Source organism: Arvicanthis niloticus, chromosome 18 (genome assembly GCF_011762505.2).
Source record: "Arvicanthis niloticus isolate mArvNil1 chromosome 18, mArvNil1.pat.X, whole genome shotgun sequence".
Classification (NCBI taxonomy): Eukaryota; Metazoa; Chordata; class Mammalia; order Rodentia; family Muridae; genus Arvicanthis; species Arvicanthis niloticus.
Window position 1 is genome coordinate 13,522,152 of NC_047675.1, and position 18,221 is coordinate 13,540,372.

General features: G+C 40.1%; 1 protein-coding gene across 8 annotated transcripts in view; it reads left to right on the forward strand.

Annotated features, from left to right (window-relative positions):
- Phkb (phosphorylase kinase regulatory subunit beta) overlaps nucleotides 1-18,221 on the forward strand; it is a 171,014-nt gene that overhangs the window by 93,196 nt on the left and 59,597 nt on the right. For all 8 annotated transcript variants that reach the window (XM_034523099.2, XM_034523100.2, XM_034523101.2 and 5 more), the window contains one exon: nucleotides 4,813-4,907. In XM_034523099.2, coding sequence (XP_034378990.2) covers nucleotides 4,813-4,907 — 95 coding nt within the window. The remainder of the gene's footprint in view (nucleotides 1-4,812; nucleotides 4,908-18,221) is intronic.

Sequence of the window (18,221 nt, forward strand, 5' to 3'; positions counted from 1 at the left end):
TCAGTGCAGAACTAAAGATGACAAGTGAAATGAGCATGCTCTACAGGCTTCGTGTAATACAGGGTGTGCCAGTGCATGCGAGTAGAAGTTAATTTCACTTTTTAAAGTCAGCTAATCATGTATAGGTGTATGGACATAAGCAAGATAATGTGCACATGTAAACATGTAAGATAATGCACAAATGTATGTATGATATACAAATGTAAACATGTAAGATAATGTGCACATGTAAACATGTCTAGGTTGGAGGTTGTGCTCACTACAAATTTGCATAGTATCTTCCAACTTGAATTCCAAGACGTTATGTAGAATCTCACTTCAGGGTGTTTATATATTTCAACCTCTCTCCAACACAGTGGCTCCAAGCTCATGTAGAAGCCCAGTTACAGTGTGCCTCAGTGATGGTGGCTATCACCCATGTGTAGTCTACAAAACACCAGAGGACTACTGACTATGGCCTTCTTCCCCGCACACCTGACCCTAACCTTTCCATCTAGACACTGACTCCCTTGCTGCTTAGATTTTATCATAAGTTCCCACAAGGACTGCCAGATGGAAGAGGCTTCCAGGTGCACTATGATTGAGGTTGGGGACACCTGCTCAGCAGTGCTCCTTGGAAAAGCCATTTCCTAACAGTGTGCTAAAGTTCTGTATCTGAGAAATGTCTGTGACAGTGTGGGACAGATGCACTTCTTCCCATGGCAATCTCAGCACGTTTCAGAATGCCTTTTTTTGCGGTATGAATCTTGTGCTGTGCATTTTACCTACTGGGAACTTAGTTGTTTTAGTCTATTCCCAGTTGTTTTAGTCATCACATTCAGTTTCAAAACATTTTCATCACACATTTTCCTCTAACCACTGACCTGCTAGGCAGACCCGCCTGTACTTGGCCATCACTAATCTCCTTGCTGTTGCCTGTTCTGAACATCCCGTAAGATCAGTCACATAATATGTGTTCTTTTATGTCTGACTTCCCCAGCATAGCATATTGTTTTCGAGATTCATCTATTTTGAATCCTGTATCAGCACCTTATTCTCTTTTTTTTTATGGCAGAGGACATCCCTTTATATAAATACAACCTCGTTTAATTAATTGATTGAATAATGATTTGGATTTTTGAAACAGCATCTTACATTATGACTGATGCTGGCCTTTTACACACAGCAGACCTCACACAGTGCTATGGTCTGACCTGAGGATAAGCCATTATGTCTTGGCCAACCTCATCTGTTGTCTGTTTTTGGAGACAAGGTCTCATTTTATTAGACCTGACTATCCTGGAACTTGCTGTGTAGACTTAGGTGGGCCTTAAACTCAACAGAGACTTCCTTGCCTCTGCCTCTGCAGTGCTGGGATTAAAGGCGTAGCCACCATTCAGGCTGCTCTGTTTGGGTTGTTTCCATTTGGAAACTATCATAAATAATGCTACTCTGATCTTTCACATTTAAATCATTTGACATTTTTCATTTCTATGAGATGTATATGTAGTAAGGGATTATATGTTAGCTTTTGTCTTAACATTTTGAGCAACTTTTCTAAATTCTTTCCAGCACAGTGGCATGCTTTTGCTTTCCTGCCAACAGCTTCTAAGGTTCTACATTCTCTACATCCTCACTAAGTTTTGTTCTTAACTATTTTAAATTGTTATCAATATTACAGCTATCTTAATAGGTATGAATTGGTATCTCATTTGAGTATTTTTTAACATTCCCCCAATTATTAATGTCACTAAGCAAGTTTTCATATGTTTATTGGTAATTTCTTTGGAGAAATTCAGCTATGTGGCTACTTTTAAATTGAATTTTTATCATTGTTGACTAATAAGAGCTCATACATTCTAGATATGTCGCTTCAGGAACATAATTTGATATTATTTTCTACCATTCATTGGACTAACATTTCACTTTATTAATAGTGTCTTTTGAAGAGTAAAAGGATATAACATTTATAAAATAAAAGTCAAAAAAAACCTTACTTCTACCAGGCTTACAGTTTAGCTCTTATGTGTGGCTTTTTATCTTACTTTGTTTGTATATATAGTCTCTACCTGAATTTCTGAACTGTCCCTGGGACAACATATACAAACAAGAACTTTATATTTGATATGTTATAATATAACACTTGATATTTTGTTATTAAACTGTCTTTGCATTTGTTTGATAAATCCTATGTGATTTTGGTATATAATTCCTTTTGTATGTTAATTAGTTTGCTAACATTTTGTTAAGAATTTGTGTGTAGCACTTGAAGGCAGAGGCAGGTGGATCTCTATAATTTCAAGGCCAGCCTAGTGTACAGAGTGAGTGTCAGGACAGCCAGACCTATACAGAGAAACCTTTGTCACTAAAAATCAAAAAGAAGGAGAAGGAGGAGGAAGAGGAGGAGGAGGGGGAAAAGGAGGAGGAGGAGGAAAAGGAGGAGGAGGGGGACGAAGAGGAGAAGGGGGAAGAGGAGGAGGAGGAGGAAGAGGAAGAGGAGGAAGAGGAGGAAGAGGAGGAGGAGGAAGAGGAGGAGGAGGAAAAGGAGGAGGGAGAAGAGGAAGAGGAGGAGGAGAAGGAGGAGAAGGAGGGAGAGAAGGAGAAGGAAGGAGAAAAGGAGAAGGAGAGAAGAAGGAGGAGGAGGAGGAGGAGGAGGAGGAGGAGGAGGAGGAGGAGGAGGAGGAGAAGGAGAAGAAGAAGAAGAAGAAGAAGAAGAAGAAGAAGAAGAAGAAGAAGAAGAAGAAGAAGAAGAAGAAGAAGAAGAAGAAAAGGGGAGGAGGAGGGGAGGAGGAGGAAGAGGAGGAGGAGGAAAAGGAGGAGGGAGAAGAGGAAGAGGAGGAGGAGAAGGAGGAGAAGGAGGGAGAGAAGGAGAAGGAAGGAGAAAAGGAGAAGGAGAAGGAGAGAAGGAGGAGGAGGAGGAGGAGGAGGAGGAGGAGGAGGAGGAGAAGAAGAAGAAGAAGAAGAAGAAGAAGAAGAAGAAGAAGAAGAAGAAGAAGAAGGGGGAGGAGGAAGGAGGAGGAAGAGGAAGAAGAAGAAGAAGAAGAAGAAGAAGAAGGGGGAGGAGGAAGGAGGAGGAAGAGGAAGAAGAAGAAGAAGAAGAGGAAGACAGAAGAAGAGGAAGAGGGAAGAAGAAGAAGAAGAAGAAGAAGAAGAAGAAGAAGAAGAAGAAGAAGAAGAAGAAAAGAGGGGAGGAGGAAGAGGAAGAGGAGGAGGAGGAGGAGGAGGAGGAGGAAGAAGAAGAAGAAGAAGAAGAAGAAGAAGAAGAAGAAGAAGAAGAAGAAGAAGAAGAAGAAGAAGAAAAGAGGGGAGGAGGAGGAAGAGGAGGAGGAGGAGGAGGAGGAGGAAGAAGAAGAAGAAGAAGAAGAAGAAGAAGAAGAAGAAGAAGAAGAAGAAGAAGAAGAAGAAGAAGAAGAAGAAGAAGAAGAAGAAGAAGAAGAAAAGAGGGGAGGAGGAAGAGGAGGAGGAAGGAAGAGGAGGAGGAGGAGGAGGAGGAGGAAGAAGAAGAAGAAGAAGAAGAAGAAGAAGAAGAAGAAGAAGAAGAAGAAGAAGAAGAAGAAGAAGAAGAAGAAGAAGAAGAAAGAAAAGAAGAGGGAAGGAGGAGGAAGAAGAAGAGGAAGAAGGAGACAAAGGAGTCATTCATGTGTGTATATTCATAGAAATTTTGGGTTTATAGTTTCCCTATAACTTGGCAATTTCGAGCTAGAAAATGTTTACCCTCTTATCTGTACAAAAGTTTGTGAAAGATTGATTTTAATTTCTCTTTAACTATTTGGTTAACATCACCAATGAAACCTTAAACTTGTCATTTTTGTATATGTATGAGTGAGTGTGCATGTGTGTGTGTGTGTTCATGTGTATGAGTGTGTGTTTTATATATGTATATGAAGGAGAATGTGTATGAAGGTGTGTGAGTATTTAAAGTCTCAATCACTTTACTTTTTAAGAATGTGCTCAGTTCTTTCTGTGTGTGCTTCTTGAGATACTTTCCAGAGTTTGTGTCTTTCCAGGACCTGCTGTCTCACCCAGGCCACCTGGCTTGTGGATGTACATGACTTTGTATTGTTCTCTGGTCACACTTAGGTCGGCATAGTGTTCCCACCTCAGTCTTTGCATATTTTCTCTCTGTCACTCTTTGTTCTTGTTTGTATCTTGAGATCAGTTTAGCCAGTTGTTAGTATGTTCTTTTAGCTTTTCATGAGCCTGGTTTTGATTTGATATTCTCTATTGATTTTTTGCCTTCTAGTCCATTAATTCCAACCTTTATCATTTCCATTCTGCTGGTTTTTAATTTAATTTTCTCCTGAAATTTCCATCTGAAGATGGGAAGCTAGGGTATTGCTTTTATATTTGAGTCTGTTTAATATGTAAACAAATGGCAATGCTTTCCCTATGAGCAGTGCTCATTCTACATCCCCCTCCTCTTGTTTGGGCTGGAGTGGTATCGGGAGTAGAAACATGTGCATGCTAGCAAAAGCTCTATAGCCTGGCCCTAAAAGGACTTTCTGATTTTCTTTCCAGTTTTCCATTTGACCATTGGTTATTGATGAGGATGTCACTGGATTTCCTTATATTTGTTTTTGAAATTCCTTTGTCACCAGCTTCTTGTTTTATTGTGTTGTAGTAGTAAAAGGATATACTTTCTGCTCTTTCAATCCTTGCACTTACTTTATGCCTTAACTCATCTTGTTTCTCAGAGAATGTGCTAGAAGAAAAATGGATATTTTTCTCTTATTGAGTGAAGTGCCCTAGAGTTTTCTCTTCTGTCTCTAGTGCTGTTTCTATATTTGGTGTTTCGTGCTTTGTTGACGATGTCACTTGATTTCTTTTTTTCAGCTGATGAGTTAATCAGTCCTAAAGACATTGACCCTGTCCAGCGTTTTGTCCCAATTCAGAATCAACGTAATGTGAGCATGAGATACTCTAATCAGGTAAAATGATACTTTAATTCTTAATTTAGATTTAGCCAAAAACACTTAAAAGTTTGTTAAAGGAGAATTTTATTCACAATGTGTTTTTCTTGCTCCTTCTGTGGAAAAGACTTCTTTTTACTTAAGATTGAGTTGTGGTAAAGGGCTAATTGTTGATAAGGAAGCAGAAAAGTGTCTTCTGGGTAAACACTTCAGATTTAGGTGATTTCAGATGTCATGGATGCTGTGCATATGATTTGCAGGAGGACAGATGATATGTTGTGGGGAGGGACTAGGAGGTCATGTTAAGATCACTGTGCTAGACACCCCTGTCTCCTTCTGTGTCTCCCTAATGGGACTGTATAACTGGAGAGAGATGTTCTTAGCACATTGTGACATGATCCGGGAGGCAATGGTTTTTAAATTCTTATGTTTACTAGCTATGGATTTAGACTGTGTTGTGTCAACACACTCTAAAGTGTTTGCAGTATCAGCAAGATTGATGTTGACTTGAGCAAACCCTCAACTATTAAATGATACCAGTAATGAGGACTGTTAAAATGAAAATGTTGTCGATTGTGGAACCTGCCTGAGGAGAAAGGAAATGAGCCTGCATGTGCCTGGGTTTCCAAGCAGTTAGACTGCATTTAATAAAAGTGGCATCAGCACTTGTACTTGATATGCTTGCAAATCCAAATGCTTCCTTTATTTTAAAAAATGCACATAAGCACTCGCATGCATGCACACACAAAATGAATGAATGAATATTACATTTTTTAAAAGAACAAAATGCTTTGTATTATCAGGGAGATAAGAAAATTCACTGGCCTATTAGCCTCTATAAGATAAGGATATGGCGTTTCTCTTAGGCCAGTGTAAGTGTTATGCCAGTGTGTACCTGTACACATGTGGGGTGTTCAGGTTCACTTAAGAAATATAAAATGAGGAATCTATCTAACTCTGTATTACCCAGCTCCAGGACTCAGCTATGTTCAGACTGTATGTACTATATGTCATTACACGTTATTTTATGTGCTTAACCTAGTTCTCTAGGGCCTAAGAGGATATATTAAACCTTCTCTTAGACTGAGGTATAGGAGCAGAAGAAAGAGCTACAAAGTATGTCATAGCTATGTGGCTAGCCAAATTACTCATGTTTTTCCTGCTTGACATACATAAGGCAGGTTGTAGGCTACCTGCAAATCGTAGGACACAATATACTTGCAGCTCTTTCCTACTCAAAGTTCATTTGGAGCATAGAGTAGTAAGAGTAAACTGTAGAGAGTCTACTGCTAACTGGTCATATCAGAACTGCTTTCTAATGCTGCTAGAGGGCTGTGTGTGGCAAGCCTTCTAGAAGCAGCCACTTCTTAGCTGAGAGCGGTGCTTTGGGAATAAGTCTGGGTTCCTCTTTAGCACCACGAGCAGGGTATATCTGCACAGCCCTAAACAGAGTTTCTGAGGATGAGGACCCTCAGCAGAAAACTGCTGAGAACTGGGACTGCCCTCTCCCCGGCAGCCTGGCTGTAAAATAAGGTCCTCTTGCTGCTTCCTCAGCCATATTAAACATGGTTGCCATGCCTGAAGCCATTGCCATAGCAGAGCATGGTAAGCTGGTGAAATAGAAGTAAGAAATAACACCAGTTACACAGCCCGTTCTTTGGCTGAAGTGTTGGCTTAGTGGCTGGGCTGTGACTGGCCACATTGAACTTTGTGAGTAAAGGGTCTCTTGGGGATTGACCAAGTGCTCTAAACTCTGCCAGATGTTGGAAAAGCAAATAGAATTTAAATGCCTATGATGCATAACAGGAGAAATCTACCTTCAAAGAAGTTGTCTGGAGGCCTCAGGTCCGCCTCTGGCCTTCACGAGTCACTAGAGGCTACAGAACTTGGAAACTTGCTAGAAAAATTGTAGCCAATCTTTTGGCTACTTTGTGGGTTCTTTTTCCCCACCCTTCTCCACCTCTTTTCTTCCACCCTTTCAACTTTAGAGCCCTAGATAAGAGAGAGAAAGGATACAGGGGAAAGGAAAGAGATCTCTGAATAAAGTCTGGGGTTAGAAAGGGGACAACACGTTTAGACACCTTCCTGCTGACGACAGGCAAGTTTGATCTTTGCTATCAGGATATATAATTTCTTCTTGTTTTTTCTTTGCTTTCGACTAACTGCGACCAACAACAACCAACCAACATTCCACCCTGCTTCTTGGGGGCCCTAGCATTTATATACCCTCTGAAAAGTGTGTAGAATTCCAAACATCACACAATCACAGAAACTATCTGCACCTGGCAAAAATCATGCCCCTGCTAGAGCATGAGGCAAGTCATAGTCAGCTGCTGCAGACAGTCCAAAGCAGTCCCATATCCCACACCTGGGATCAAAATGAAAACACATTCCCATAATATTTATGTGTTTTTAAAAGAAACCAAAACTCTGAAACTATTAGAACAGGTAGAGTTCAGTGTGTGTCGGGGGGGGGGGGGGGGGGTTGGGCATGCTGAGTACAACCATTAAATGGAGAGGTACCTTGAGCAAGTTCTGTGGAATGGAAGCTGAGCATCTGTTCCTGTGGAGACACAGAAATGTGCTTAGTAACCCAGCAGTGTCCAGCATGGTTTCCATGACTCTGACTGAGTGTCGATTTTGTAGGCATAAGCTGGTTCCTCCTGGGAGACCCAGGTGTTAAGTATAAGTCACAGGTGGTCTGAGGAGGCTGGTGCACTGTGACCCAGGACTCCATAGCAGATAAACTCTCTTCCTCCATAGTCTTTTACATTTTCACAAACATTTCTCTTTTCTTTGGAATATTTGTCCTAGAGTATTTTTTTGCTGTACTATGTTGCTGTTTTATATATTCCTACCATTTCCTCCAAGTATTCTGTTGACTTCTTTCAGTCATATTTTAAATTCTAGTTCATTTTCACTCTTCTTGAAAGTTCTTGTTACTTGTTTAAAAACTTTTATTGTAAAAAGATTTTTAAATCTTGGTCAAAATTTTTATCTATTAATTGAATAAAAAAATTAACTCTTTATTTTGAAATAAATATTGGGAAATATAGTCACAGGAAATTACAGAGGAAGTTACAGTTTCTAGGAATCCCTTCTTGTCCTAGAAGAAATTACAGAGACCCTGGAGCTCCCAGGACCCCGCCCTCTACCTCCTACGGGGCTAGCAGCTGTGTATTGTTATTAAACAGTGGAAAGCAGAAAGCTAGCGCTGGTGCAGCTCTCATTTTACAAGGTGCACATGTGTTGGTGCATCTACTTTATCACATAGAGCTCGTCAGCATGGCCATGTACCGTGTCACTGCAAGACTTTCATCTTAGAATTCCTTTTGCTCCAGCACTAGTGCCTGGCAACCACCAATGCATTTTCTCTTTTAAGGTTTATAAGTCTTTACTTCAAGAATGTTATGTAATTGAATATAGCTAGCATTTAACGCTTCTGTAAATCCATCCAGTTGTTGCATGTGTCTGTGAATCCTTTTTATGACTGACTTGTACTCCATGGGGTGACTATACCATAGTTTATTTACTATTGCCTTGTAGAGGACAGTCTGTGGTTTTTGTAAATATTCAGCTGTATTCCCTGTGGTCATTGAACAGCAAGTCTGACTGTGATCATTCATATTCAGCTGTAAATTTGATTTAACACTTGTCTAAGGTGAAAGATCATGTGCTGGGCTTACTGCACTGTCTTCTCACTGGTCTCCTTCTGGTGTGATTTTCTCTTTCAGGAGTTCCCTTTACATTATCTATGGACAAGTTTTCCAGCAACCAATTTCATATTTTTTCTTTGTCAGAGAATATTTTTATGCTGCCTTTGGCTCTGTAGTGGAGGAGTTTTGGATATGATTCCTGATTGATAGCCTCCATAAGTTCAGATGAGAAATTCTGTCAGTTCAAATTTGTATGTACCCTTTGTAGATGTGCTAAGCCTCCTTTTGCCACAAGGCCCAGCTGATAGATGAATCTATCTTCTTTGTGACCCTCTACTGATGGAGCAGGGGCTGAATAGATTTGCAACTCTCTGAAGCCATGATAGGTATATTGAGCTGCCCTCAGATACCAAGTTGCAGAAAACTGTGGGTGACCAACTGTTGCCTCAGTTGAAAAGCTGGGACTGGATGCTAGAAGCTGGTGGTCTCTGTTGTGGTTTTGTGCCCTGCTCCTATAGTAAAAGAGCAAGCTTTCTTTTGTTCCCTCAGCTGTGTCTCTCTGTTGCTTTAGATCACCAGCCTCTCCTGGGCCCAGCCCAGTGAGTGCCAGGCCTCCGAATCTCACTTTGCTGCCATTATTTGGACTCCAAGATGTCTAGGCAGTTCAGCCTGACCCTTTGCCCATCTCAGAGTCCTTTAGAAATTCCTGTCTAGGGCACCTTGTTCCTACTTCCAGGATTTGTTTAAATGAATAATTTATAAGTCTTTTGATGAATAAAAAATGTATTGTTGATGAGTTTTGTGTTCCTTGGCTTAATAAGTATTTAAATTTTTTGTAATAGCTTACCTATAATTTGTAACTTATATAATTCACTAATTTAAATTCAACAATTTTTTTCTACTAGGATATTTTTATTTATTTTCTTTTTAAAAAAATTTTTATTGAACATTTTATTTATATTTCAGATGTAACCCCATCTCCCCATTCCCCACCCCCCAGGAACCCCCTATCCCATCCCCCCTCCTCCTGCTTCTATGAGGATATGCCCCCACCTACCCTCCCACTTCTACCTCCCCACCCACGATTTCCCCCACACTGGGGCATCCAGCCTTCACTGGACCAAGGACTTCCTCACCCACCTATGCCTGATGCTGTCATCTTCCCCTACATATAGAGCTGGGGCCATGGGTCCCTCCCTATGTGCTCCCAGGCTGGTGGTTTAGTCCCTGAGAGCTCTGGTTGGTTGGTATTGTTGCTCTCCTCATGGGACTGCAAACCCTTTCAGCTCCTTCAGTCTTCTCTCTCACTCCTCCATTGGGAACCCCATGGTCAGTTCAGTGGTTAGCTGTGAGCATCCACCTCAGTATATTTCAGGCTCTGGCAGACCTCTAAGGAGACAGCTATATCAGGCTTCTGTCAGCATGCACTTCCTGGCATCCACATCAGCGTCTACCTTTGGTGACTGCACAAGGGATGGATACCCAGGTGGAGCAGTCTCTGGATAGCCCCTCCTTCAGTTTCTGTCCCACACTTTGTCTCCATATTTGCTCCCATGAGCATTTTGTTACTCCTTCTAAGAAGGGCCAAAACCCCCACACTTTGATCTTCCTTCTTCATGAACTTCATGTGGTCTGTGAGTTGTATCTTGGATATTGCAAGCTTTTGGTGCATACCATGTGTGTTCTTTTGTGATTGGGCTACCTCACTCAGGATGATATTTTCTAGTTCCATCCATTTACCTAAAAATTTCTTGAATTCATTGTTTTTAATAGCTGAGTAATATTCCATTGTATAAATGTACCACATTTTCTGTATCTGTTCCTCTGTTGAAGGGCATCTGGGTTCTTTCCAGCTTCTGGCTATTATAAATAAGGCTACTGTGAACATAGTGGAGCATGTGTCCTTGTTATATGTTGGAGCATCTTGTGGGTATATACCCAGGAGTGGTTTAGCTGGGTCCTCAGGTAATTCTGTTTAATTTTCTGAGGAACCACCAGACTGATTTCCAGAGTGGTTGTACCAGCTTGCAATCCCACCAACAATGGAGGAGTGTTGCTTTTTCTCCACATCCTCGCCAGCATCTGCTATCACCTGAGTTTTCGATCTTAGCCATTCTGACTGGTGTGAGGTGGTATCTCAGGGTTGTTTTGATTTTTATTTCCCTGATGACCAAGGATATTAAACATTTCTTTAGGTGCTTCTTATCCATTCAAGTTTCCTTAGTTGAGAATTCTTTGTTGAGCTCTCTACCCCATTTTTAATAGGGTTATTTGGTTATCTGGAGTCTAATTTTTTTGAGTTCTTTGTATACATTGGATATTAGCCCTCTATCAGATGTAGGGTTGGTAATGATATTTTCCCAATCTGTTGGTTGCCTGTTTTGTCCTGTTGACAGTGTCCTTTGCCTTACAGAACCTGTGCAATTTTATGAGGTCCCATTTGTCAAGTCTTGATTTCAGAGCATAAGCCATTGATGTTATGTTCAGGAACTTTTCCCCTGTGCCTAGGTATTCGAGGGTCTTCCCCACCTTCTCTTCTTTTAGTTTCAGTGTATCTGGTTTTATGTGAAGGTCTTTTATCCACTTGGACTTGAGCTTTGTACAAGGGGATAAGAATGGATCAATTTGCATTCTTCTACATGTTGACCTCCAGTTGAGCCAGCACCATTTGTTGAAAATGCTGTCCTTTTTTCCACTGGACGGTTTTAGCACCTTGTCAAAGATCAAGTGACCATAACTGTGTGGGTTCATTTCTCAGTCTTCAATTCTATTCCATTGATCTTCCTGTCTGTCTCTGTACCAATGCCATGCAGTTTTTATCACTATTGCTCTGTAGTGCAGCTTGAGGTCAATTCAAAAGTTTTTACACTGTATGTTCTAAAGTCAATTTTACTCTCAGAAAGCAAAAAACCCTACACTTTTAGTCACTCCCCTTTCTCAGTTTTGCCATCAACAACTTTCTGTTTTTGCCTACTTGTATAATCTGTAGTATTTCATGAGTAGCATTCTCTTTCAGGATTAGGTTTTCAGGGGACATACCTGTGACAGCACTTAATAGCACCCAACTCCTTTTATGGTAGAACAGCATGTCATTTTAGGTGTATGGTTTATTTTGCTTGTGATCATGTGGGTTGTTTCTAAGCTTTGGCCATTATGAATGTTGTTGCTGCCAGCTTCCAAGAGCAGTCATTGTGTTACGTGTGTCTTCATTTTTCTTAGATCTATATCTCAAAGGGAAATTGCTGGATCATACGCTCAGGTCCAGGTGACCTCTCAAGGAACTGCCAGGCTTTCTTCCCTGTGATAGCACTATCTTACATTTCCTTCAGTGTACTAGGCTTTCCATTGTTCTGCATTCTTACTGATACTTACTTCTTGGACTTTATGGTATTGGAGGTGGTGAAGTCATATCTACCTGTGTTTGGTTCTCATTCCCTAGTTAACAAAAACTAACCATACTTTCATACGTTTGCTGGCAGTTGAGTTACAAAAATCCTTCATGTGTACTGGATGATTCCTTTATCTGACTGCAAACATTTTCTCCCATTTGGTGAACTATCTGTCATCCCACTTTCTTTGTCATGTTTGAAGCACAGAAATTTTAAATTTTGATGAGGAATGATTTTTCTTCAATTACGTTTACTTTTAGTCATGTCTAAAAGCCTCGTCCAAAACTATAAGCTTGTGACTTACACCCACCTTGTCTCCTAAGAACTCTGCAGCATTTTCCCTGAAGTGTAGGTGTGGGGTACAGTTTTACTCAGTCTTTATATCAGGTTGAGGTACGAACCCAACTCCTTTCTTTGCATGTTTATCTGAAGTTGTCATAATTTGCTGAATTGTAACAGCAATTTCTAACGTAAGTTTCTAAATAGAGTAAATATATACAATAGTCATTATTTTAGCCATTCATAAAGTGAATAGTCTGTTGGTTTTAAATATGTTGATGATATTTTGTAGCCATCACCATTGTTCATACTAAAAACTTTATAATAATTTTCACTGCAACAAAAACCAAACTCAATTAATGACTGCTCATTCCTCCCTCCACCCAGGTAAACATTGTTATACTTTCTGTCTCTGAATTTGCAAATAATGGAGGCAGAATCATACAATAGTCATTCCTCTGTATCTCGATCATTTCACTAAGCATAATTTCCAGAATAATTTTATATATTTTTATTAATGTGGTGTTCCTGTTTCTTCCTGGCAGTTATTTTGCTATGTGCCTGGAGTGATTCATTATCTGATTGATTATAGTATAATAAATGTATAATAAATGTGCTGATTATTCTCAGAACGTTAAGTAGTCTCCTCCCCAATAAGAAGTGGAAAGTATGATTGGGAGGTTTTCTCCTAGCTAGCCTCAGTCACGAGCCAAGTCTCTGCTGGCAGCAATTCTGATGCACATCACTCTGCCCTTGACAAGTGCTAGAACATGCAGGGTGCTCTTTGATGGACTTCTGTCTGGAATGCAGGCAGTGTAAGCCTGTGTGTCTGCTGCACAGCTGACGTTCCCTGTAGAGCCGCTACTCCACCCTACTCAGCCCTTCTCTGCCATCCTCATTTCCTTCCACCTGCACCCTGTTGTACCTGCAAAGTACCTCTCCATGGCCACTCAGGTGGGGTCAGCTCTCGGGCCAGCATCCCAGGGGTGTCACCCTCAAATCTATATTGTTTGCAAGACTTGACATGAGAATTCTCCTTTTAGCACTTCTGTGCTGCCCTCTATGGTCTAGGTCCTCAGTGAACTTTGAGTAAATTTGCAAAGGTAGCTTGTGGGGTGTTATGGCCCAGCCACATGGCTGGAAGGCCATCTGTGCAGGAAGTTAAGTTTACTGCCATGCAAAAAAGGTTATTGGGCCTCATAATTCACTATGTAAATTAGATAGCACTTCTCCAACTGGATTTACAGCTCTTTCCCTCCTCTAAATTCTTCTATAAAGTCTATTCAGTATTAAAAGGTTTATTAATCTTGGATGCTTTAAGGACATTTGCATGTGGTTCAGTTTTATTTGGGTTGGTTTATCAATATGGCCTCAAATAGTTAACCAGTTTTAGATATAATTCCTCCTTCAAAGAAATAAACTAACTTTGTTAGCTTGACAAAAGATAAGTTGTTCATCTGGTGTGGAAAAGCTAAATTTATTTACCTATGTGTGTGGTTGTCAAGTTTAATAGAGCAGAGCAATTCTTATGATTATTATAATAAAACAGACTCAAGTAAAGTAGTCAAGGCACCCAAAATGTGTCTGAAAACCTCGGCTGACTATGTCACAGCTATGCAGATGTTGGCCTCAGATAATTCTCTGTAGTCTCAAAGGACATGTGAATCTCTTATCAACACTGTTTGTACCACAGCCTATTAAAAAATTAAATACCTTGATCAAAAACTTTAGAGCTAAAAAAGTTGAATTGCATGTTTAAAGGAGCTTTTAATAACATCATTCTAATTAACCTGCTGAACTTATTAAAATTAAGTCTCAGCAATAAGCATGATATATAATAAAATATTTCATCTGTGAGAAGAAGATTTGTTACTCATGGATGAAATATAAAAGAGGTTAAAGAGATCCAAGTAAGGAAGTAAGATTTACGGTCTAAAATAAAGATGTGCAGTGAGTAGTGAGGCCTCCTGCTGTGTTAATTATCATTCCTGATATCTAACTCTGAGGAGGGAAAACAGTGAGTGTCCTCATGAGTAAATGTATTAGCTATGCCTGGAACCTGCCTCCCCCAGGTCCCCTTTATTTTTGTCTCATATTCTTTTCTTTTTTTTTTTTTTTAACTTAAGAGATAGTGTCTCAGGTAGCTCTGGTTGCCTTATACTGGTTCTGTAGCAGGAAACAACCTTGAAGATCTGGTCCTCCTACCTTTACCTCCTAGAGTCTTAAATGCTGCCACTGTTGGCATGGGCCAGCAAACCCCACTTTGTATGTACCTTAGTTTACTGCATACATTATATATGGCATTGTCCATTCCAGTACCAGGGAGTGGGGAACCTCTGCTTCCCTGAGCAGTGATTTCTCTTTTATGAGGTCCTTTGCTTCATGGTGTTTTGGGCCACTATTTTGGTGACTAAAATGTATTTCTGATGAGTTGTTTTAGGTACTCTGTCTTCCTCGTGACATAGTTATGGTGGACCAGATCACATGTGCTGGCAGATCCTTGAGAGCAGTGAGTTAGTGCTGTGTCACCTCAGCGCTCAGTCTGAGAGGTGGATTAGCACAGTTAATGTGACAGTTAAGGTGAGCTCATCTGCTCTGATGATCTTGTGAAGAAGGCCAGTACTCAAAACATACATTTTAGTCATGTAAGCTAATCTCCAGGCCCTAAATTCATGATTAGGGAAGGGGGGTTAGGCCTGTTTAACTATACCACATGCATACTTCCATCGTCTGGGCAGAAAATATATACTTTTCATTTTTCATATTCACAGGTGGAAGGGCGAATCCTGCTTTGTTTTCTTAAAATATAAATATGTAAAATTCTGTATGAGGACAGACATGGTAGCACATGCCTTTAATCTCAGCAAGGCAGAAGCAGAGGCAGGCATAGCTCAGTGTGTTCAAGGTAACCCTGATCTACTTGTCAAGTTCCTGCCAAGGCTACATAAGTGAGACCTTGTGTGGTGATTCAATATTATAAAAGGATCTCCTACTTTAAAACTAAAACTTTCACTGAATGTCATAGCCAGAGTTAATAATAGAACTTGGAGTCATGATTTGCACTATTCTACTATGTATTCAACCAGTTTTTCTCTTTTGTTTTGTTTGTTTTTTGAGACAGGATCTCTCTATATATATCCCCAGTTATCCTGGAACTTACTCTGTAGATGGCTGGCTTCAAACTCAGAGATCTGCCTGCCTCTGCCCCCAGAGTGCTGGGATTAAAGGCAGGTGCCCACCATGCCTAGCCTCAACCTATTCCTTTAGCCTGCCTTCAGGGGACAATGCAACAGTCCACCTTACTTGCCTTGGATTTCCCTTGCCATCAGTGCTTCCAACCTCAGCTAATGCACACCTGTAAGCTTAGATTATGCATTCTTCCATGCCCCTGACCCATTCCAGATGCATGTATCATTTGCTGAAAGTGGAAAATACAGAAATTGAAAACCCATATGACTGAATATCTACCATAAATTGATAATGTTGAATACATTTGAGTAGTTTGATAAACAATGATTCTTGTAATACTATTTGTTATCTGGGTCCTTTGGAGTCAGTGACTTAATACCTCATAAAACTTTGTTAAAGATTTCTGTAAAGTCTTCTCCCAATCCTTCCCCATATGATTCTATGCTGTTCAAAAAGACAGGATGAAGCCCTTTGTTAGGGACACGCACATACACACACACACACACACACACACACACACACACACACACATACGCACAGAGCCAGGGATTCACAAGGCAGCCTTCAGACAGGCACAGATTCAGACTCAAGTGGAGAACTCAAATCTGTACTTGCTCTTGATTAAGTGAAACCAAAGGGAAGGATGGGCTGGCTGGATGGCTGGCTTGCTTGCTTTCTGTCTGTCTGTCTGTCTGTTCCTTTTGTAGTAAATTCCTGATATGTGCAAACTGACTAGAATCTTGTTTTGAAAAATAAAAATAGATTCCCTATGAATTTTCTTTCTGAAGATTAAGTAATGGTGTGTGTGTGTGTGTGTGTGTGTGTGTGTGTTTGAGGAAGGGATGCAGTGTGGTCTTTGCATCATAAAAGCCTAGCCTACCTCTTTCAACTCAACTATAGCCTTGAACAATTTAATCACTTTAAGCCTTTACTTATCTATTATATAGAAATAGCAACTTCCGACTACAGTGTCACAAATGAGCATGCATGTAAATTTAACATGTGTTGTTCACTGTGAAAGCTAAATAAGTATTATTTTTAATTTTATTTCAAATTGCATATTTAAGAGATGAGAAAAATCTTGATCAGTCTAGGAGAAAATGATAAATTTACTATTTTCAACAAAATTGCAACAGTTTGATTTTACCAAAGAATATTAGGGAGCCAAACACTAGGGTGAAAGCCTGCTAGCTCAGAGTAGCAGAGAAAGCACCCTGCCGACCTTCTTCCTCGGCTGATGTCCCACAAAGAAGCTCTTTCTTTATATAATCTCAAAAGGCCCTCAAACTGAATGTCCCTCTCTTCTACTTCCTGTGTGTCTCTCTAGCCACCCTCCTGATTTTCTCTTACGTTCTGTGGTGTTTTCTTATGTTCACTCCCTATGGTTGATTTTATTTCATCCTGTTTGCAATAAGCAGAAAGCTCATGGGTTAAAGGTATGTGCTAGGGCTGAGCCACACCACAGCTAGAAACAGGTTTTTCCAGGAAGCAACAAAATGTCAGGGTTCCCAGTGTGATCACACGTCTGTCCTGCAACAGTTTACAAATATATAGACATATATAAGCTTTCTTGCCTTGTGTTACAGCCTTATTGGTAGTCAAGTTTTATATTCATTGATGTATTCTGAATACTTAATTACTTGTCCCATTAATATTATAAAATTCTTAAGATGTCTGTGTAATACTTCTTTGTTCAACTCTTTAGCAAGAGCAGTAGCTACTTTTTGTGTTTTAATGACAAAGTAACAGAAAAGGCATCTTAAGGAAAGAGAGTTTATCTTGGCTCACAGATGAAGGTACTGTCCGTCCATGGAGGAAGTGTGGCAGAGAGACCTCTCTCACTTTGGGGGCATCCTGTCAGGCGCCTGGACCCGTTTCACTGGTATGCATGAAGGAGAAACAGATGAAGGCTAATTTCAGCTTCCTTTTTTCAATTTTCTTCTTCTTTGTTCTGAACTCCAGCCCATCTGATGGTGCTGCCCATAGTCAGGGTGGATATTCCCTCTTTACTTAAACCTCTCTGGAAACACAGTCAGTGTAAGGTTTGCTTTACCAAATAACTGCTAATCATTTTTACTCTACAAGTTGGTCCTAATAGGAGCCAACCACACTCTGATGTTTATTGCTGTAAAAATGCTACTATCACATTTAAATCTATTAATGTGACTTGCTTTACATTAGATAATTTCTGTTTACTTAGTACTCTGCTATTCCTAAATAAAATATTTTATAGTATATAGGTAATGAAAACAAGGGAAGAGATTATAAAACAATTTAAATTTATCATTATACAAAAGGTGTAAAGAAATGACTGTCACTCCCGAGAAGCTTTCCAAAAACATATTGTCTCAGATCTACAGCTGGAGATGTGGTTTTGTTTTGTTTTTTGTTGTTTCTTTCTCTCTTTTGAAACAGCTATATAAGCCTTCAAGCTACGCATCTCTGTAACAGACATGCAATTAGTTTTCTCCAATCATTAAGAAAATTCAAAATCATATGTAGTATCCTCAGGCTCATTGCCTGTATCACATTATAGCATGTTAGTGTTTAGTCCTTGTGTAGTGCCTTCCATTTTATAAGGCAGGAAGTTGACACTGAAACTGAAAGAGAAATGACATCTCTAAGGTTACACAGGCAACAGATCCAAGATTCTGTTGTTCCACAGACATATTGTTCTCCTCAAATACTTCAGCCTTTCTACCTCAGTGCCATTCCTATTATGCACCTTGCACCTAACGTGTTCTTAGCTGGAACTTTGCTTAGCAGAGTCCTTTTGTAATCAAAGCCTCTGACCTAATCACACATGCACACTCAAGTTC